Raw genomic sequence first — 23,055 nt, 5'->3', positions numbered from 1 at the left:
TTTTCACTAAATTTGGGACTTCTTGACAAGAGAGACCAATGTATTTTCTTCCCTCTACCCCAGTACTCAATGTACACCCGAGGAATAAAGAGCAGGTCCCACATGTTTGCAGATAGAAACGGCTTGAAATTATATTTAGCTATCTGGAGAGGTAATTTTCCAGCCTCTGAGTGGAGAAGGTCAATCAGCAGAAATAGAACATATCCAAAGGTACTTCACGCCAAAGGCTTTCAAATGGAAGTTTGTAATTACGAAGCAGGCCATTTTCACTTTCTTTTTTTTTTTTTACAAATAATTAACATTTCTGTTTGAACCAGAGATGCTAAACTTTATCAGCTTACTAGGCCACAGCAATGTAAATGCTAGCTACTTTTTGAAAAATCACAACAGCAATTATAAACTGACCTTTAGTAAAAATCCATTTAGCCCTGCAGGGACCTCCTGGCAGGTAGCGCGATCCCCTGCTGAAGCCGAGTGTTGTCACCATTGACAAAGTACAGAATGGACGTGGACACTGTCACACTGTGTATTAAAGAGGAAGGGAAAAGTCGCGCCCGTGGGCAGACGCCTTTCATCTACTGAAATCTTGACAATTTGGTTTCCTTTTAAAACATAACTTCTAAAATTATTCTTATGTGCAAACTACAAATGATTGTTAGTGCTTAAATATCACATCTATTTATAGCTGATGAATAAAGCTACCTTGAGCTAGAATTTATTTTAGTATAATTTTCACAGAGTTCTCACACTTTACTAATAGAGACTTCATATCCTAAATATACAATACACAGTAAAGGAGAGCAGTGGGGAGGGAGGGTAGAGGAGGGCAGTGGGGAGGGAGGAGGGCAGGGGAGGGGGGAGAATGGAGGAGGGCAGTGGGGAGGGAGGAAGAGTGGGGGAGAGCAGTGGGGAGGGAGGGAGGGTGGGGGAGAGCAGTGGGGAGGGAGAGCGGGGAGGGCAGTGGAGAGGGAGGGTGGAGGAGGGCAGTGGGGAGGGAGGGTGGAAAAGGGCAGTGGAGAGGGAGGGGGAGGAGGGCAGTGGAGAGGGAGGGTGGAGGAGGGCAGTGGGGAGGGAGGGTGGAGGAGCATATGAGTATATTAAAAGCTAAAGATAAGCTATCTTTTAAAATGTACACCTACATGTAAGAAGACAGCACAAGATCCTCTTTAGAGTTGGTTGTGAGCCACCAAGTGGTTGCTGGGAGTTGAACTCAGGACCTCTGGAAGAGCAGCCAGGGCTCTTAAACTCTGAGCCGTCTCTGGAGCCCAAAGCTAAAGATATGCTAGTTTGTATAATTAAAAAAGAAAAGAAGTGGCCAGGCAATGGTGGTGCACACCTTTAATCCCAGCACTTGAGAGACAGGGGCAGGCAGTTCTCTGTGAGTTCGAGGTCAGCCTAGACTACAGAGTGAGCTTCAGGACAGTCAAGGCTACATAACAAAACCCTGTCTCAGAGAGGGGGGGGGAGAGAGAGAGATATTTGGGGGAGAGATATTTTGCTAGGTTTTGAAATAAAACAAACTACACATGGACTATGTAACCCATAACTCTGACTGTGTCATTTACTAGCATTCAGAAGGTCTGTTTGTGCATCAGTAAATTTGAACCCAGTACCTGAAGGCAGCTGTATTCAACCGCTTCTCCTGTTTGTGAAATAAACAACTATGTAACTCCACACAGCACTTTGGTTCGCACAGATTTACTTTATTGGACAAAGGTCCCTGGTTTATTTTTCAAACCATGGAACGGATTTTTTTTAACATCCAGCTTATTAAAGCTATTTAGACAATGTGATTGTTAGTATTAATTATCCACTAGACAGTGTCGAGGATTACCTAGGCAACGAAGTGCTGGGTACACCCTAGATTACATCAGTCTGCAGCCGTGACGGTAAGAAATAATCTTCAGTAAGTTAGTTGAGGTGAGAGACCCACCCAAATAGTGGGTAACACCTTTTGGATGTGGTTTCTAGGTTGCACAAAAAAGAGAAAACAGTTCCAGCATTCATTGCTCTCCGCTTTGTAGCCGTAGATGCAATGCCCCCAGCTCCCTAACCTCCTTGCAGAGTTTGGCAGACAGATTTCCGCTCCATGGTGGAATTTACCTAGAACTGGGAGTCATGACAAACCCATTCTGCCTGGAGTTGCTTCGTTAGAGTGTTTCATTGCAGCGTCGGGAGCAGCTAAGACAGTAAGTTGCCTTGTTTAAGCCGTTCTGTAACATTTACACAAGTGAAAATGGATCCCAACTGTAGAGAGGGTCTAAAGAGAAAACTATCCCATCAGCTTCACTGCAGAATTCAGGACCCATTTCTCCTGCTGGGGTTGCTGAAGCAAAGAGCCCCTGTTTTAAGGACAGAACACCTACCGTGGTCAATGTCCCCACCGTCTGACTGTTCTGACTTTATTAACCTTTCGTAATTGACAGCGAGGTGCCTCCAAGTGAGACATATTTTGTATTTCTCTAATTATGGAGCTATCTTGACAATGACAGTCATTGCCTGTAATTACTCACCCTAGTTTCCTGGGAATCTAAAAAAAAAAAAAAAAAAAAAAAAAAAAAAAAAAAAAAAAAAAAAAAAAAAAGAATAGTGAAGGCTGACAAGTTACAGTAATATTTCAAAAATACAAAAATAGTTATTTCCTTGGGTGTAAAAGCGTCCCTCAGTCCCCGCCCCCGTCTAGACTGCCTGCTTGACTGTCCCCATGTTCCTGCCTCTTCTCCACAAAGGTCTTTCCTAACTGTTCACAAACAGAGACTACACATCTTTCTTGCCTCTGTGGCCACTGCCTCAGAGCCCCAGTACCCAGAAGAGATGAGTGCAGACAAACACTTGAGGGCAGTGTTTGTCTCTATGGCTACCCTGGAACCGCTGCAGTTTCCACCAGGGGAGCAGTAGAAGCAGAATGGCAATATATTCAGAAACCATCTTCCAGACAAAGGGTTTCAAGTCTGCCTGCCATGTTACTGTTTTTGTGAAAACAATGAACACACGAGTAAAGAATACTGAAGCATATAAAGAGGGAGACAGACACAGATCCGCAGGGGTAATGAAACATCTCTGTAAGTTTTCTTAAATTAACGACAGAAATATGTGATCGTTCACACACAATGAACGTTTTGGGCAGGAGAAAATTACTTAAGAAAGATCACCATGTTTTGTATTATCTCTTGTCTTGTATTTCTAATTTGCATTTATGCTCTGGCACAGGAAATGTGACACATCTGGCTGCTATAAATCTTTGCAAATGTAGCCATGCAAGTTCCCTGCACTTCCCCCTTTGCATCTGCACTATTCTCTTTAAACAACCGTACTACTTGAATAAAAGTTTGTTTTTGTGCAGACCATCCTACCGGTGGCTACCTACACTGAGAAATTTTAATTCATTCATTAATGTTCCTTTTCTAGAAGCCTAATTTGGTAGTAATAGCACATATCCTTATCAGTCATCATCCCCATCTCTATTTCACCACTGAAGCCAGTCAATAAAAAGAGTTCATGTTCTACATGTGTTCATTTTATCAGTTGCTAAGAACTCAACCAACTCTGTGGTCTCTAGGAACACAGTACTGAGCATTATTAGATATAAAAACTCTACAGAAATGATACAGCTCAGACTTGCCCAGCTTGGCTATTGGTCAGAATCACCTAAAATCATTTTTAAAATTACAAGTGCCTGGGGACCATAAGATGACTCAGTGGTTAACAGCACTGGATTCTCTTCCAGTGGGTTCAATTCTGGGTTCCATTCCAAGCACCTACATGGCGGTTGACAACCATATGCAACTCCTGTTTTAGGAGAGCCGTAACCTTCTTCTGGTCTCTAAGAGCAAAAGGCACACACACGGTACAGAGACATACATGTGAGAAAAAAGCCCACATGTTTAAAATAAAAAACTACTCCAGGAACCTGCTTTCTACACCCACATAACCATTGATTCAGAAAAGGCCAGTATGGGGGTCTAGCATCTCTGTTCTTCCCACCTTCATTTTGGTTTAACAGGTAACTCTGAGAATGAGGACAGTGGACTACCAACCTGAGCCCCTTCCTTTGTTTCAGACAAGAAATAAACTGAGGGTCACAGAGGCTTTTCATGGATCATTTGTCCATTGTGTGGCAGTTAGGCCTAAATCTAGATTTTTCAACTCCTTCGCCCATGTTCTTTGGTTGCAAAGGGGAAAGGACCCAAAGTAAACCATGGAAAGTTAGAAATATATATAACTATATATAAGAGAGAGAGAGAGAGAGAGAGAGAGAGAGAGAGAGAGAGAGACAGAGACAGAGAGAGAGACAGAGAGAGAGACAGAGAGAGAGACAGAGAAAGAGACAGAGAGAGAGACAGAGAGAGAAGGAGGAGGAGAAGGAGGAGGAGAAGGAGGAGGAGAAGGAGGAGGAGGAGGAAGAGGAGAAGGATAATATTTAGGACATGGGTTATCACCCTTCTTGCGAAGATCTCTCCAATATATCCATGAGTAGCCTTAAATTTACCCTAAAACTCATGTGTTATCATGTAAGTCACTCTGGTGAAAGGAAGGGGTTGGTCCTATTCCTCTCGTACTCAATGCACATAAAATCTGAAGAAGAACTCTGACTGGACAGACTGGTAGCTTCCTCAGATGATGATCATGGTCCAATGAACTATGCTCATAAGTGGTTCTATTACCAGGAATAAAGTAGGTAAGACATTAGATATACAGCGTGATATATACTTAATGTGTAATCAATGCTGCAATCTAATTCATGGCCTCTATATTAGTGAGGGTTCCAGAGAAATGAAATTGATAGAGAGTGTGTAAACACACTTTTATCAAAGGGTGGTATTAGATTGACTGATGTGACAGAGACTAGGTAGCTTAACAATATCTACCTACACTCTAGAAGATCTGAAACCTTAGGAGCTGCTTAGTCCAAAAGGCCAGATGTCTAAGCCACGCCAGCCTAAGACAGAAGACTTGGGAGAGGCCAGAGAGGCTGCTAGTGTTTGGTTCACACAAGAAAGCTGAAGAAACTGGAGTCTGATGTCTGCAAAGGGGAGCAGCAACAACAGAGATAGATCGTTCACCATCAAAAAACAATAAATGTTTCCTTGGGACTCTCCCTATCTCTATATACCACACATTTGGAAGTGTTTATTTCTCAAGGGATTTTTCTCCATTCTGTTCATCCTTTCTGCAAACCCTTGGAAAACCACCTAGAGATGCACCTCTTAGCTGAAGACTGATCCCATCAAGTTTACAATCAAAATTAACTGTCGCAGCCCTCAAAAGTTTCTTTTATGATCTGCATTATTAAAAATAGTTCCATCCTACGACTCTCGACGTTTGTCACGAGTTTCATAAAATAGTCTGTTTTATGCTACATGGTAATATTTTTCACTCTATCACATCCTACTTCATTTTGTTAAAAAATAAAAATTCACAGCCCTCAATCATTAAAGCATTTTCAATACCTATAACTGGGAACAATGTGAGATCTGATTTGGCTGATAAGATTTTCAATTTGTCAAAAACTCACTGAGTTGTCTAATATGTATTATACAGATTTTAAAATGAATTCTATGTCACTCTCTGGTCTCTGGGTATATAAGTAAGTCAGGAGATACTGGGCAGGTGAGAACAGCACAGAATGCTAATCAGAGAAAAACCTAAAATGCAGTATCTCTCAGAATGATGACTAGGGGGCAGAGGTATACTCAATCTATGCAGAAATGACCCTGGATAAGAACCAAGGTTGTAGCCGGGCGGTAGTGGCACAGGCCTTTAATTCCAGCACTCAGGAGGCAGAGGCAGGCGGATCTCTGTGAGTTCGAGGCCAGCCTGGACTACAAGAGCTAGTGCCAGGACAGGAACCAAAAAAGCTACGGAGAAACCCTGTCTCGAAAAAAAAAAAGAATCGAGGTTGTTAGAGGAATGTAAGATGTCCCATTGCCAGAGAGCAAAATACAAAACGAAGGTGGACAGACCTCAGGGTCTAGACAGTCAAGAAAGAGTGACAGAACAGCTGGAAGCAGAAAGTAATGACATTAGCAAGATGTTTGAAGTAGTGTCAGCTAAGAGCCTTGGTGTGGAAGGTCCTTCTGTCTGTGTGTTGCTTTTATTGGTTAATGAATAAAGAACTGGCTTGGCTTATAGCATGGGAGGAGGAAGGTGGAGTTGGGGAGACACCATGGAGCCACCCTGGTAATAGATGTGCTGGAACTTTAGCTGGTAAACCACAACCATGTGGTGATGCACAGATTGCTAGAAATGGGATAAATTAAGATGTAAGAGTTAGCCAATAAGAAACTCAAGCCAATGGACCAAGCAGTGATTTAATTAATACATTTTCTCTGTGATTATTTCAGGTCTAAGCTAGCTGGCCAGGAAGAACAAGAGGCCTTCTCCAATAGAGACCAGCAGCATGAGAAAATAGGTCAAGGGCCCATTCTACAGCTTGTCCTGGAAACCTGTGGCCTCTGGGGAGGTGGTAGGGCAAACACATTCTAGGTAGGAAAATGGAAACCTTACCCAAGTCTTACTCTGGTCTGTTTAGCAAGCAAGCCTGCAATGGTTCCACTTCTTTCTCTGCCTGTTTCAATGGGCATCATGGAACAAACACTCATCTAGAATACAGAATTAACAAGAATCTCTAAAGGGCAGACGGATTTCCAGCACTAAATGGTGATGAAAGACTCTAAGCTAGTAAACTCTGTGGTGAATTTTTACAGATCATAGCAATGTTGTTACATAAGAAACATACTAAAATTTTCCAGATATTTTTAAATAATATTTGTTATCTATTTATGTATGCCCTGTTCCCCAGGACCTTGGGACCAGTAGAGCTAAAAACTTTCTCATAAAACGGTCTTCACATGGTACATGTATGCTCAAACTGTAAAACTAATCCCCAGATGTCTTTCCATGTTGTGATACAGCCGTGAGAAGGACCACTCTGTCAGCATCTTCCTTCTTGATTTTCTTGGATTCCTTTCTACATCTTGGAACATCTCTCTTGAGTGTTAGCTCTAGTATTCTCTATAAAGAGTAAACCATTTCTGACAGAACTGCAATCCTACTCAATTTTCTTCACATATTTTTTTTCTTCTAACTACTACTTCTTTTTCATATATAGTAACCTGTGGTCTGCTCACTAAGAGGCTGTGTGGGAAGCTGCAAGACCTAGATTTTTGTTCCAAATCTTGAAATATTACTTTCTACTAATAAGCTGCAGGCTGGGTCACAGTGACTGAATGCTTGCTTTTCCTACCCTTGCCTTCCTCTTAAAAGTCACGAAATATTAACTCAGTTTCCATTTCTGTCCCCAGTGCCTAACAAACATAGAGCTACCACTCTCCTGAATATATTGCTTCCCTGACTGGCAGGTTTATATGCTCCCTAGAAAGTCCAGGTTGCCCAACAACATATTACTTCCCGTCACAAGCATTTGTCCCAGGCTGACGAATTAACTAACCGCCAGAGTGATGATCCTTCATCTCTGCTTGTATGTTTTGTTTTCTCTAGTTAGAAATAATGGTTTACGTTTATCTGGAACAATTATTCTGTGTAACTAATAGGATAAAAAGTATGACTCCACGATCACCTTTCTAAAACTCTTACAGTTAACTCTTTTGGAATTTGGAATTTTGAAGATTTTATAAAGAAAATATAGGACATAAACCATACTTGATTTCATAGTCCTAGCAAGTCTGGGTGATAACAAAGCAGACTACTCTTTCTGTTCTTCAGCAAGGTAGAAAATCAGTCACATGCCATAAATCAAATAAAGAACATTAATTGTTTTAATTCACGTTAACATTTCTTGCAAATTACAGGAAGTTTCAGTTTTCAGAGCTTATTGTTGTTGTTGTTGTTGTTGTTTGTTACTGTTGGCCTGTATTCAAACATAGTAGCTACTAAGGAGCTGCTGACCAGCGCCAGGTGTGGTGATGGGTGATGTCACTAGCTTTGACCAATTGTCTGCTGAGATCTTGGCATCACTAGCACTGGTAACTGGGAATCTTCAGAAAGGGTCTTCACTTAACCCTGCAGTGTTTTGAAGTCTGAGACACACGAGTACTTGTTTCTTTGTCATCTGTCTGTGACTTATTTATGATGTTGAATGTGGGTAAGTTATACAAAATTTCTTTGAATTTGATGTTAGTGGTATCCCTGAGTTGTTAACTTATAACTTTACCCCAAGTTTTTCTCCAGTGATCTCTATAAGTGGAAAAACCAGAACCCTAGTTTCTCAGACAACCCAAGGGCCCTTATTAACCTTTTAGATTCTGTTATATTTACCCATCAGCCCACCTGGGAAGATTGCAATCAGTTGTTACAGGTGATGTTTACCATGGAAGAAAGAGAGAGAGAATTCTAACAGAGGCCCAAAATTTAGGGCCAGGACCTGAGGGGAACCCAACTGTCAATCCTGCCCTAATAGACCAAGCCTTCCCCCTGACCCATCCTAACTGGAATTTCAACTTGGCAGAAGGTAAGGAGAGGCTTCTGGTCTATTGCCAGGCTCTGACGAGAGGTCTCCGTGAAGCTGCTCATTGGCTCACCAATTTGGCAAAAGTCAGTTCCATCGGCCTTCTTAGAATGGATTATAGAGGCCCTTTAGATCCTGAGGCCAAGAAGAATAGGTTAGTCATGGTTATGGCTTTTATTAATCAGGCACAAGTTACAAAAGATAGATGAAAAAATGTCAGGCCTGCCAACTCACCAATGAAGACAATCAACCTAAAAATCCTGGAACCAGACTTAGGGGCACCAAATCTGGTTCCCACTGGGAGATAGACTTCACTGAGGTAAAAACCTGGCAAATATGGTTACAAATATCTTCTAGTATTTATAGATCCTTTTCCAACCAGACATGAAACTGCCCAGACAGTCATCAAAAAGCTACTTGAAGACATCATTTCGACGTATGGTATTTCTGTCCTCTTAAGCTCAGACAATGAACCAGCCTTTATCTCTCAGGTAATGCAGCTCCTGGTAAGGGCACTGGGGGCAAGTTGGAAATTACACTGTGCTTAGAGACCCCAGAGTTTAGGTCAGGTTGAGAGCAAGAACAGGACCCTAAAAGAGACCCTTACCAAATTAACATTGGAAATTGGCGGTGACTGGGTGACTCTCCTCCCCTTCACCCTTTATAGGGTTCGAAATTCACCCTATACCTTGGGATTAGCCCCCTCTGAAATCATGTTTGGGAGACCCCCTCCTATTTTGCTCAACTTAAAATGTGAGCTTATTGCTGAGTTTGATGATGCTAACCTGGCTTGTTTTCCTCGAGGCTGTGGCTCTTGTGCACAAGGGCATATGGTCTACGTGAGGGCCACTTATGAGACAGTTCCACCACCCACACCACACAAGTTTCAGCCAGGAGATTGAGTCTTTGTAAAGAGCTGCACTGGAAAGGACCATATACCATGATCCTGACAACTCCAACGGCCTTAAAAATAGATGGATTCATTACACCCACACCAGGTTGGCAGATCCAGAGATAGAGGACCCCACAGACTCATTCCAGAAAAAAAGGCCCCTCAGGGGGAGTTGAATATCAAGATAACCTGCTTAAATTTAAACTTAGCCGTCACCCTCCATGAAGGTCCTATACTCGCTGGCACTGTTCCTCCTTTGCCATCCTACATTTCCTGCTAATCCACACCAACCTGCAGATCACACTTGGCCTGTCCTCGACACCTCTGGAGAAATCCTCAAGCAAGAATCAGCCGCGGCTCCTCCTGGGGCCTGGTACCCTTCTCTAGAATTTGAGGTGCAGGGTTTATTTCTGGCCAACCAAGACAGGTGCCAGCTGAGAGAGAGTGCAGTTTTGATGTCTTCCCAGGACACAAGACTGAGAAGCCCTGGAGCCGGCAATGTGGGGGAGCCGAGTCTTACTTCTGTGCATCTCAGAAATGTGTGGGTTCTGGACCTATCTGGTGGTCACCATTGGTAAGAGATGATCTGATCATTGTCCAGTGGGGTAAATATGATATGGGTTGTGGGTCCTGTGGGAGATAGAATTTACGGATCAAGGAGAACAGACTCTGACTGAAGAATGGACTCCTGACAAACCTGGGGTATTCAAATCTATGATGGCCCTGGGCCTTATCTTGGGCCAATCCCAGGGGCCCTCTTCACTGTTAAATTAGAGGCTCAGACAAACCACCCAGTGGCAATAGGACATAATCCAGTCTTGGGATCTCAGGAGGCTCTAGTCACCACACCCCAGGAGGGAACCAGACACCAGTAGTCCACTTGGGAACCACCCCTCAGGGCCAATATTCCTTATATAGTCAACACCCTTTATGGGACTTGATTTCTAAAACCTTCTAGGTGATAAATGCCTCGAAACTGGATTTGACGAAAGAATGCTGACTTTGCCTGAATACACAACCCCATTTCTAAGTCAGAGTTGCAATAGCTGGTATTGCACCTCAGTCTCCTCAAAATCCTGCCCTTGGGGAAAACAAGGAAAAATTTCACTACATCCATTGACAGGTACGGGGACCTGTGTAGTGCCCCCTGGAAGGCGAGCCCCCACAGGTTTATGTAACCAGACCATCAGTATACAAAATGATACCCTCAGCCGGGGGATGGTGACACACGCCTTTAATCCCAGCACTCGGGAGGCAGAGGCAGGCGGATCTCTGTGAGTTCGAGACCAGCCTGGTCTACAGAGCTAGTTCCGGGACAGGCTCCAAAGCCACAGAGAAACCCTGTCTCGAAAAAACAACAACAAAAAAAATGACTCCCTCTATTCGGCATCTGCTGGACGGTGGGCTTGCACTTTGGGGCTCACTCCCTGCATCCATGGGACAGTCCTTAACACGGGACAAGGTTTTGTGTGATGGTCCAATGTCAGTTTGAAGTAGTTGCAGAATGGAACACGTCGTCCCATGCTCCCTGCCCAGAATAGGTTGAAAGGCTGGAACAAGGGGGAACTCCCTGGCATGGGGGACAAATAACTACCTATAGTGCCCGTTGATATACCAGAAAAATAGGCCCAGAGTTGTCAATTAATGAATTTATTAACTAAAATAGTTCTTATGTCCCAATAATATCATCTCCTTAAAACCATGGGCAAGCATAACTGGGTCTTGTCATCGGTGCTTGTGAAGGGGGAAGTGTAGGACTCAGCCAACCATGATAAGCTTAATAGAAGCAGAGCACCCAAAGGAAGTTCTTTACTTCCAACCGTTATCATCTGCCAGTGTAGGGCTCAGCCACAATAAGTTTAATGGAGGCCTGAGTCTCCATAGTTGACCCTGAAGCAATACCTGGTTGCAGGAAGGACCACAAACTGAGATTACCCGAGTACCATCCCAGAACAGACCATCCAAAGGAAATGCATAACGTTCCAACCATTGTAGATAGGATCACTTTCTAGCACACACTCACCAGGACACCCCTAGACAAAAGTCAGCCAAGCAGAGGACCTCAACCTTAGAAATCCCTCACCACCCCCCTTTTACTACTATAAAAACCCAATTCTAACTGAGCTCGGGGCTCTCTGATTATCCCAATACATTGGACATGCGGAGAGACCAAGTTTGCAAACTTATATAAAATAAAGGCTCTTTGCTTTTACATATGAGACTAGGTCTCCTTGTTGGTATTGGGGGGACTTCACGGATCTGGGCATAACATTCACACACTGGCTGTTTACAGATGTTCTCTGAGAAGCCTAACTCTTTGAATACTCTTGGGCCCAAAGATCTTTCCTCTCACGTTGGAGGTAGCTCCCGGTCAAACTCGGGCAGATGAGACAGACAGATTCCCAGAGTCACAGCTAAGTACTGTGCAGGATTTCCCCTCGCTAACTTTTCTTGTCAAATATCCGACTTAGGAAGAAAAAAACAATCATTTGCGTTTAGGATTTTCTCTTTCCAGGGGGTGAGCTTCCAGGGCCTTGTCTTGGAGTAAGGAAAGCTTCCTGGATCCAGGCATTGATATTTTGATTCCAAGAGCGACATCTAGAGACGGAAAAATGCAGCTGCGAGGCTACTCAAGCTTAAAACTCCTCTTTCCCAGGTGACGGGAACTGCTGACCTGAATATAGTGACCAGAGGCCAGGTTCTGACTTCTTCACATTTCAGACTGCATTTCATCCAGACTTGGCCCTCCGTTCTAACAGGCATTGTCAAGGAACCACACGGTGCGCTGTCACAGTTCAGCTAAAGGACTCCAAACTAAATCCGCTAGTGAAGTTAGTATTACTTCCAGGAAGAGAACATCAGGATCTTAGGGATGGAAGTGGGGAGGGCAGGCTACCAGGTCCCACCCTTGTCTTTCTCCAGTCTCAACAGACCTGAACAAGATAGGAATCCCCTGGCTGCCTGCTAGGAGTAGTTTGCAAAACAGCACTACAGATCCGGGTGACTGTCATCTTCCTGGAGTAGGAGGCAGTTCTTTGGGAAGCCAGAACAATGTGCCCAAGCCAATAGAAACAGAATTTTTCGGTCTCCTTGACCTCCTTGTGAAGCTCTTTCTCAGGCTTGGCTTTCTTTCCTCCTTCTAAAGGGTTGATTTGCTTTGTAAAAACTAGCTTTTGCCTCTCTCATTTCTCCAGTCCAGCAGCACCTGTGGATCTGCCCACAGACATCTCTCAACCCTTTCAAGCTTTCCTTCTCTTTGCTACAGCTAATTGCTAAATATCCAAATAATTCGGGTCAGGGCCAGAAACTCACCACTGTTTTCAACAATCAGCTTGGCAGAGGGATTTTCCTCCTCCACAGGCTGCTGTGGTCTTCCAACCTCGGGCTGAAAGGTTCCTCTGCTTTGAAACTGGGAGGGTGTGCCTGCAAGTCTGCCTTGGTCAGTCTAACAATTTGTGTTGTGATGGCACACTCTGAAATCGGTTGGTGCTAATCTATTAAGTACTTGTCAGATGGGTTTTTAATTAATTAATTTATTTATTTATTAAAGATTTCTGTCTCTTCCCCGCCACCGCCTCCCATTTCCCTCCCCCTCCCCCAATCAACTCCCCCTCCCTCGTCAGCCCAAAGAGCAATCAGGGTTCCCTGCCCTGTGGGAAATCCAAGGACCACCCACCTCCATCCAGGTCTAGTAAGGTGAGCATCCAAACTGCCTAGGCTCCCACAAAGACAGTACGTGCAGTAGGATCAAAACCCAGTGCCATTGTTCTTGAGATCTCAGTAGTCCTCATTGTCTGCTATGTTCAGCTAGTCCGGTTTTATCCCAGGCTTTGTCCTAGATGCCCTTCAATGGAAAAATGGATGAAGAAAGTATGGAATACATACATATTAGAGTACTACTCAGCAGTAAAAAACAAGGACTTCTTGAATTTTGCATGCAAATGGACGGAAATGGAAAACACTATCCTGAGTGAGGTAAGCCAGACCCAAAAAGAGGAACATGGGATGTACTCACTCATATTTGGTTTCTAGCCATAAATAAAGGACATTGTCAGATGGTTTTAATTTTTTAAAAAAAAACTTTATTGTATGAGTGCTTATGGTATGTGGATTCTGGGGATGGAGTTTGGGTCATTAGGCTTACGCAGCAAATGCTTCTACCTGTCGAGCCATCTTGCAGACTTTTATTCGGAGAGGCTATCTACTCACTTCTAACTGGAATCAGACAGCATTATGGACTTGGGACCACTCACCACATTTGAGGTTGCCCGATGCAAAGCAGAAGTTCCAGGTTTAACTGTCATATTGATTCCCACGTCCTTCTAACTTCTCTTTGCATCCACTCTCCTTGAGCGAATTAACCTGCATGAATTTAATAACCACCTAAATGTAAATGACTCAGATCTGAGTTTTCAGTTTAAATGGCTCTCCCCGAGCTCCAGAACTGTTTAGCCAAGGAACCGTTACCATTTGGATGGCGTCCAGGTCCCTAAAATTCTGCCCGCCAGAAACCGAACTCTTTCAACCTTGTCCTCCCCAAAGTGTTCGCTGGAATTGCCTCATCCAGTGATAGCCACTGTTATGCCCAGTCCGTGGGGACCCCGAAAGGCCACCAGAGAGACTGACTCACCGAAATGCAAAAGCAAGGTTTATTGTGTGCATGATACTAGCTGTCAGGGACCTCATCAGTGCAGAGTTCCAAGAGGAGGTACCCTGCCCTTCTAGAGGGCATTATGTAAAGGTAAAAACCAGAAGTTACATTATCAGGGTGTGTGCTGGCAGGTGCTCCTATCTACAATGGTTGGAACATTAGGAATTTCCTCTGGATGGTCTGTTACTGGCTGGTGCCTGGGCAGTCTCAGTTTGTCTTTATGGGAACCAGGTATTGCCTCCGGCCTCTGGTGAGCTTGTCATGGCTGGGTTCTACAGCCACTCTTCCTCTCAGAGTCTCAGACATCATTCTGGGTTCCTCTCTAAATAAATCTGTCACTTCTGCCTTTTTAAATAGCTTTCTGAAATGCATTTCTCTTCATTTCCAATCTCTTCCTGGTGCTGGATTATTAAATAACAGCTACACTGCATGGCTGGCAGAGTGTGGAGCCCTAAGGAATTCCCACCTCTTTGACTGCTTGTCATGTAAGAATATTACCTCCATGTGAGGCCAGCAAGAGGGTGCAGCAGGTGAAGTCGCTTGCTGTCAAGCCTGACAACCATGCCAGATCTCAGTTGGTGGAGGAGACCAATTCCTGCAAGCTCTCCTCTGACCTCCAAAAGCACGAATGTGTTATATACTTGTGCACATGCATATAGTAAATAATTAAATGTAATGTATAAGCTTTTTTTAAAGAATTTTACTTTTATCTGACAAGATGACTTGATAAACCAAAACCTAAGAACAAAATATTGAAGAGCCTGCATTATCCTCTTCCCAAGAAATAATTGATAAATAAATGTAAACAAAAGACAGTCCTAAATGGATGTTCTTCAGAATCTTTTTAACTCGCTTAGTCGTGGAACTTTTTGCACTCTTTTTTATTTTGTTTTTTACTTTTAAAAGGGTTGGAGGAAACACCACTTAGTGTTTCTGTTTGAAATCTCCATGTTGGGGTCCCATTCCACATTCAGGTCTTAACTCCTCCCATTCCAAACTTCTCAGTGTGCCAGGCTGAAGCCCCTCCCTAGTAGCTACCCTCTCCAAACTCTGCCCCTGAGAAGCCCACTAAAAGTCAGTCATTGGAGCTGCTCAAGACCACGCCTATAGGCTGCTTAAGACATGGCAGCCGTATTTGCCATGTGATACCTCTCCTGCCCTCCTGAGGGTCACCCAGGAGTACTTTGCTCTGTTCGTTAAATTTGGATTTATTAATTTGACTTGATTGGTTTATTACATCGGTGGCAATAGATTCCCATGAACTGGGGTTTCAAAACTTAGCAGTCCCAAATAATAAGAAAATTTTATACTCAGCCATCCTGTCAGTCTCACGTGTAAAAGCTGTGAAAACAGAGACATGAGTTATGGGATCACCACCCCACTCCCCAAAGAAGCAAGAGCCGGATTATACCCACAGAGTTTGATTGCACATAGAGCTGCTTTCCTCAGCCACTCGCTGGAGAAGCATTCGTTATTGGTGCGTTACGGGTCTGAAGGCAAAGTAACCTTGCAGTAGGGAGCCAAGGAGTACCACAGTCACACTGCACAACAAACACCACACAAGAGATTTATTGGGAGAGACACAAGACGGTGGTTGCCTCTCTTTGGGTGAGAAACATCAAGGAACTAAGCAGGAGACGGGCTAAAATAGGGTTCCTTGGGAGAGGAATTTTCCAGGGTAGAACTTTCTAGAGGATTGGTGAGGTTTCAAGTCAACCCCAGGGACGGGTGGGATTTCAAACTCAGGGACTGGTGAGTTTTAGTAGGTTTTCAAGCACAGAAGAGGGCTCTGACCTTTCACCCTATATTCCTCCCCCTTTTTGTTTATTATTAACAAACAGCCAGAGGTTGGGAAAAGGGGAAGCATTAATCAGTAGAGCACTTCCTGTTGATCATGAGCATCAAAGTCCTTGGTGTGAGCTTTATTATCATTCATGATGCAGGGTGATCTGAGGCCGGTCCCATGAGGGGCAGCAGCAGGTGACTCAAGGCCTCAGTGGGTGACCTCAGGCCTGCTAGGAAGACAGACAGATAAGTCATGCAGAGAGAGCTTGGGGATAGAGTTTAATTAGTGGGCATTGCGAACAGCATAAGAGTAAGGGAGGAGAAGTGGAGACAGAAGAGAGAGAGAAGGAGAAGAAGGGGAGAGGGGAGAAGGGGAGAGAGTCAGGTAAAGAGAAGAGAGAGAGAGAGAGAGAGAGAGAGAGAGAGAGAGAGAGAGAGAGAGAGAGAGAGAGAGAGAGAGGTTTACATAGCCAGTTCTAAGCCAGTCAGGACTACATAGTGAAACTCTGTCTCCAAAGAAGCAAAACAAACAAAAACCTCTGATTAATAAGCTAAAGAATTTGGGTAAAATGATATAAAAAAAACAGATGGGAAATTTTCAAGGAGATAGATACTATCCCCTAAGAGGAAACAGAAATGTTTAAAATATTCCACCTGTTTAGATTATACAATGTCCCCCCAACAGGCTCCTGTATTTTGAGTCAGTCTCCTGAAGACACTGGGAAGCTGTGGAGCCTTTTAGGAAGCAGAGACTACCTGGAGGGAGAATATCACTGTAGCGACTGGCCCTGTGGCATATAACTCTGCTTCCTGATTCATTCAGATATAACCAAACAACCTCCGGCTCCTGCCTCCACAGCTAAGAGCTGCCTCTGCTGCCATGTGTTACCCCCATTTTGGAATGCACCCACAACCACAAGCCAAAACAAGCATGTTTTAAAGGTGCTTCCTGCTAGGTGTGTGGTTACAGTAAGAAGATTAACGTGTGCATACACAATAGCAAACAGTGAAGGCTTTTGTTAGTTTTACCAGTAAATTTGACAAAACTGATGGAAAAACATATTCAAAGAGAGAATTGAAATTACCTGGTGTGAGTGAGAAGAAAACACGGAACACGCAACAAACCCGTTTAGGAGTTTATGGGTGTGTGTGTACAGGCCTGGTGAGGTGGGAGGGCGGGCCTGAAGATAGCGCGTCCAGCTTTTAAGGCCTGCCCAGTGCAAGTGCACAGGGGGATGACGTGGTTACGTTATACACAGATGACGGACCTCACGCATGCACGCAAGGGCTCACACAGCTGCGGCATATGTAAGTGATGCAACCATGCTGCATGTGAGTCATGTCCGAGGGCTTGTGTGCACATGTGTAGCCCTGGAACTAAGAAGTGTCAGCCATGTTGTGGCTGAATCGTAACATGCCACGCTTTTGTTGATTTTAAAAATTTGGGGCGTTTGGGGGTCTTTAATGGGTGGGAATAGGGTGCTGTAAGGTCTCTCATGACTGCTTCCTGCTGATTTTATGGGCGTCATCAGGTCTCTCAAGACTGCTCTTTTTTTAATATTTATTTATTTACTTATTTATTTATTATGTATACAGTATTCTGTCTGCTTGTATGCCTGCAGGCCAGATGAGGGCACCAGACCCCATTACTGATGGTTGTGAGCCACCACGTGGTTGCTGGAAATTGAACTCAGAACCTTTGGAAGAGCAGGCAATGCTCTTAACTGCTGAGCCATCTCTCCAGCCCCTCAAAACTGCTTTTTGCTGATTCTGTGGGCATCGCAGAGTTGAGATGCTTGATCACATCCTGGGGTTGTTGATTACTTTTATGTTTTTTTTTTCTGGGGTCTGTGGAACTGGCTGGCTGGCAGCTTGGACCTCGCAAGATGCTGGAAAGGCAGAAAATTATGTCTGGAAAACATTTTAGATCCTGGTGATTAAGGGAGGAGAGTCCCAAAATGGAAGATAGAGGGGTTTTTTTTTTTGAGGGGTGGAGGAGGGAACTTCCAGGGGTTCCCGAGACTAGAAATGATAAGGGAAACATTAAATGATACTTATTCTGGGCGAGTCTAGTTCATGTAGATAGGTCCAATCGGCTCCGAGGAGCTTATGAAAAAATATTTGAAAAGAAATAAATTTTAGACATATTAAAAGCTTATAATAATGATGGTATAGTGTTGGAATAGAAGACAGTGGGGAGGAGAGAGGAAAAGAAGAGAGAAATATTAGACCCCTCAACGTTTTACCTGAAGCAAATTTTTTTTATATTTATTTATTTATTATGTATACAATATTCTGTCTGTGTGTATGTCTGCAGGCCAGAAGAGGGCACCAGACCTCATTACAGATGGTTGTGAGCCACCATGTGGTTGCCGGGAATTGAACTCAGGACCTTTGGAAGAGCAGGCAATGCTCTTAACCACTGAGCCATCTCTCCAGCCCCTGAAGCAAATCTTAAGGCACTTGTTCTCCTTAGCATCATGGTATTACTTTAGGATCCAGGAGACACTGCTGCAGCCAGGAATAAACCTGTTATGTTAAAGTCTGTTTTGTGAGTTTTTGGAGTCTGGGGCTGTGAATGTCCCCAAACTCGTTATTGTTTCTTACCACCTGGGCTTTTGGCAATCTTTGTACCTCCAGCTCTGTGTTTGATGATGGTCCCTGTAATAATAGCTGAGTGGTTAACTGGAAATTTAAGTATGACATTGGAGGTATAGAGAAGTTGGTAAAGCAGTTAGAAGGAAGAGTATATGAAGTTTTTTGGCACAGGAGGGTTGAGTATGGTGATGAAACTTTTATTTTTCTGTAACTGGAGAAAAAATGGCTGATCTTGAAACTTAAGGGAACAGGGCTCTTTTTGAGTTACTGTATATGAGGGAGTATCTTGAGCTGGAAGAGTAAAAGGTTAAGGTGAGACAGGTGGATCCAATGAGAGTCCTTCAAGCTTGGCAGCTGTGGGAGTTACAAGAATCGATTTAAAGGGGCCCTGCCATTTAGGGGAAAGGGGTGAGGGGCATTGGTCTGGGGGGAGAATAGTACCTGATCTCCTATTTTAATCGGTGGTGGGCATGAATTAGCACATGATTGAGGTAATGAGTAGTTGGTAAAATCCTGTAATAAGGAGCGAAGATGGGATAACAGTGGAGTAAAGAGGTGATCAGAAGAGGGAGAGGTTTTAGGTGAGAGGCCGGGGGTTACAACTGGCTGCCCATATATGAGCTCAAAGGGTGAGATAAAAAGGGGGATTTGGGGGAGAGCTCTAAGCCTAAGAAGGGCCAGAGGCAAAAGTTTTACCCAGTCAAGGTGAAGCTCCTGTGACATCTTAACAAGAACAATTTTTAAGGAATGGTTAGTTCATTCTACCTTCCCTGAAGACTAAGGACGGTATGGGATATGAAAATGCCAGGGAATATTAAGAGCCTTAGATAAAGTTTGAGAGATCTGGGAGTTAAACTCTGGGCCATTATCCAACTGAAGAGAGGTTGGGATTCCAAACCGAGAGCTAATTTCTCAGAGAAGAACATTGGAAACTGCCTGGGCCCTCTTGTTAGTGGTGGGAAACATTTTAATCCACCCAAAACATGGTGTTCACCAAAACCAGGAGATCATTAACTCATCTGACTGTGGGCATATGAGTAAAATCAAGCTGCCAGTCAGTTTCTGGTAGGGAGCCCCTGGCCTGGTGGGCGGGAAAAGGGAAGCTACAATATTTGGTCTTGGGATCTGACTTTTGACAGATTTTACAAGAGGTAGTGATAGCTTTTAAGAACTCTAAGTCCTCAGGGGTGAGTTGGAGGTGAGCCTTGACAAAATGAAACAGAGCTTTGCTATTAGAATGAAAGAGCTTATGTAGGTAGGACAGAATTCACTGGGTGTCAGGAGGTGTCTGCGAGAATTTGGGCTGTATTGTATGAACCCCTGAGGTGACTGAGGTAGGTTTGGGCTCTGGAATGATGCTGTTCTAGCTGCTTGGTCAGCCTGGTTATTTCCCTTGGGCATAATGGAACTGTCAGTCTGATGAGACCGACAGTGAATAATTCCTATAGCTTTGGGGAGATGGGAGGCTTTTAACAGGTCCATAATGTAACCTGAGTTAGTTATGGATCCTCCTTTCATTGTAAGAAGCCCACATTCCTTCCAGATAGCTGTGTGGTACAGGAGTATATGAAAGGCATATTTGGAGTCTGTGTAAACATTTAAAGATTGTTCCTTTGCTAACTGGAAGGCATGGGTAAGGGCTATTAACTCAACCTGTTGATTAGTGGTATGGGCAGGGAGTGCCTGTGCCTCCACCACCTCAGTATCTGACAATATGGCTATGGCCTGTAGATATGCTCTACAGGTCCCTTCACATAAAAAGGAGCTGCCATCTGTGTACCAGGTATAAGTGGCCTGGGACAGTTTGCTCTCCTGTATATGTGAGGGGTGGGGTAGTAGGTCCTCTAGGACCTCAATGCAGGAGTGAAATGGGGAATCATTAACGTTAGGTTGAGGTAGGAGATTTGAGATATTAAGGGTTGGGCAGGATTGGAACGTGACTGTGGCATCTTCAACTCGTGCCACCTGGAGGGAAAGAACTCAGGAAGGAGGTAAGGTTTGCAAGTTAAGAGATGGGACAGATTGTGGTGGGAGAAGACAGTAGTGGGTGATCCAAAGGTTAGTTTCTTTGACTCATGAATAAGAAGCTCAGTGCCTACTAAAGCATGTATGCAGGGTGCTTAGCCCTGAGTGGTGAGGTTCAGCTTCTTTGACAGGCATGCTACAAGTACAAAGAAAGGTCCCAGCTGATGTCCTAGGACCCCAAGGGCATATCCCTCCTTCTCTGTTACATAGAAGGAGAAGGGGTGAATTAAATCTGGGAGAAGAAGAACTGGGGGTCTGAGGGCTTGCTGGAGTCTCTGGAAGGGTTTAGTAATGGGATGAAGGGGCTCATGCAGAGAGCTGAGAACTGCCTTGTATAAGGGGTGGGCGAGGAGAGAAAAAGAGGGGATCTAGGAATGCAGGAAGCCAGCTATTCCTAGGAACAATAAAACCTAAAAGCCTACTTATAGTGACACACTTCCTCCCACAGGGCACACCTCCTAATAGTGCCACTCCCTGAGTCTGTGGAGGACATTTTCAGTCAAGCAACAAAACAACAACAACAACAACAACAACAAAAAAAAACAGAAAAATAGCCCGCCCCCAAACACCAAAAAACAAAACCTCTATTTTTTATTTATTGAGTCTACATTATCATTTTGAGAAAATCAGGTTAATTTTAACAAACATTATTCTTACAATGCAATACAGTTGTTTTTAGATGTCTTTTTTTATTGTCTTTTAGTATTTTTTTTGTGTGTGTGTGTGTGTGCAGGCCTTACTATATGTCCATTTTATTTGGTTCACTTCATTTCTAAGTACTTCATAGTTCTTCATTGCCACTGTGTGAGGACAGTTGTCTTACACCGGAGGCCTTGCAAGTTGACTTGTTAGAGCTACGGTAGCGTCTCTTTTGAAGAAGCAACTAGATTATTTCCTCCGTAGGCAGCTGTACTGTTCAGTAATACAGAGGGCCTCTTTCTAATCTGGGTGCATTTTTTTTTGTCTTTTTGCACTGGCTTTAAAATCTATATGTAACAGAAGTCACTGTGAACGTTATCTTTTAGTCTTAGAAATAATCTATAAGGACGTTTAAATGAAAGTTCAAAGACCTCTAACGTCTCAACGTTCATAAATAGTTGAGTCAATGTTCCCAGGCCAATTTTTTTTCAGGATCCCAAAGCCCTGTCTTTTAAGGCGAATTTTTCTATTTCTATACATCCTTTCCTTTAATTTCAAGGTTCTTCTAATATCTTGCTTCTAGGTTTCCTACAGATAAATACAAGTGTAAAGAAGGCGTATGCTGAAGACAGCGTTATGTTGACTCCTATTGCCGTAACTAACACTCTTATACTTCTACATCTCGTTCCAAGCTTGCAAAAACAAACGAAAAATTAAATTTATTAAATCCCACAGAGCTCTCCATTTCGCGCCGAATGTCATTCAGTTTCCACCAGGGGTAAGCCTCAGGGTACTTTTTACCGAAGCCACCAGAAGTGTCGTGAGAGGCCCCCGCCGTTACCCTGTCCTCCGAGGATTAGGGTGATGAGCAAAAGGCTGCACAGCTGAGCACCCGCAGGGCGCCGACCACCGATAACGGCCGCACGGGAGGCTAGAGCGGCGGCCTCGCTGCGCGGGCTCGTGACGTCACTGCATCGCGCCGGCGCCGCCTGCATCCCAGCCTCCGCGCTTCCGGGAGGGAAGCTGGTGGTTGAGCATCGTGAAATCGGCCGGAATAGACTCCGGTGCTGACTGGCGGCTACCCACCCTGCGGTTTCGGGTGGTGCCCGCCAGAATGTCCCACTTGGAGAGCCTGGTGCTCTGTCGAGAGGCTCAGGTGTCCACCTTGCAGTCCCTGTTTGGAGAGGTATTGTGGTCAGACCGTTTCCCCAATTCCAGAGTCCAGCGCGTCCTGGGTCTGTTGTGGGGTAGTGTGTGGATGGCGAGGCGGCAGACCATCATCTCTTACCCAGAGAAACTTCTCAGTCCGTTTCAGAGACCGCAGAGGAAGGGCTGGCTGCTCCCCGGGACCTTGCCTAAGAGGTCCTTTCAATGGGGCCGTGCTTTGCCGATTATGTGAGCCCCAGATAGCTTTTGCAGGTTGCTACTGCACAAGCTTTATGGAAGAAGTCTGTTTGCAGAGTGTTTATAAAGTGCAAATTCACCCCTTGCAGTGAGGTATAGATTAAGTCAAATACAGAGAGGTGGTTGGCTTCAAGACCACTTAGGATGATGCTGTATTTTAGCCTTTAAAGTCCTGCAGTTTTTTCAGAATTATAAAATCCAGGAGCGGTCTCATCTGAATTTCTCTCTCCCTGACTAGCAGATGAGATGCTTTAGATGGGAGAACTCCTCTGCAAGGAACACAGTTAAGAGATTGCTTTTCATAGACAGGGGTACCGTTCATTTCTCGTGTGCCTTTTGCATTGTTCTCATTAGTCGGAATTAATTTCACTTGGATCTTTGAAGCACGATTAATAAAAAAAATCAGAGAGAGAAAATGGGGTTCAACCTGAAGATCCAAAAAGCAAAGCAGTCAGCCACTAGCTCTTAACTCTACCTCAGTCCGAAATGGCCATCCTGCCTCCAGGAATCTCAGAATTCCTGAGATTCTGTGTGTGAAGACTGTGTGTGAGAGCTGTCTCCTTCTGTCTTATAATCCTCTCTAGGGCTGGTATT

The 23,055-nt window shown here is 44.1% G+C and overlaps 1 protein-coding gene across 1 annotated transcript in view; it reads left to right on the top strand.

Annotated features, from left to right (window-relative positions):
- The first annotated feature begins 22,047 nt into the window (after positions 1–22,047).
- Orc5 (origin recognition complex subunit 5) overlaps positions 22,048–23,055 on the top strand; it is a 53,317-nt gene continuing 52,309 nt past the window's right edge. The window contains exon 1 of the mRNA XM_075956107.1: positions 22,048–22,243. Within this exon, the coding sequence (XP_075812222.1) occupies positions 22,172–22,243 (72 nt within the window). The 5' untranslated portion in view covers positions 22,048–22,171. The remainder of the gene's footprint in view (positions 22,244–23,055) is intronic.

The sequence above is a fragment of the Microtus pennsylvanicus genome, chromosome 22 (genome assembly GCF_037038515.1).
Source record: "Microtus pennsylvanicus isolate mMicPen1 chromosome 22, mMicPen1.hap1, whole genome shotgun sequence".
Lineage (NCBI taxonomy): Eukaryota > Metazoa > Chordata > Mammalia > Rodentia > Cricetidae > Microtus > Microtus pennsylvanicus.
Note: the sequence above shows the minus strand (reverse complement) of the source record. Positions and strands in the feature narration are given on the sequence as shown.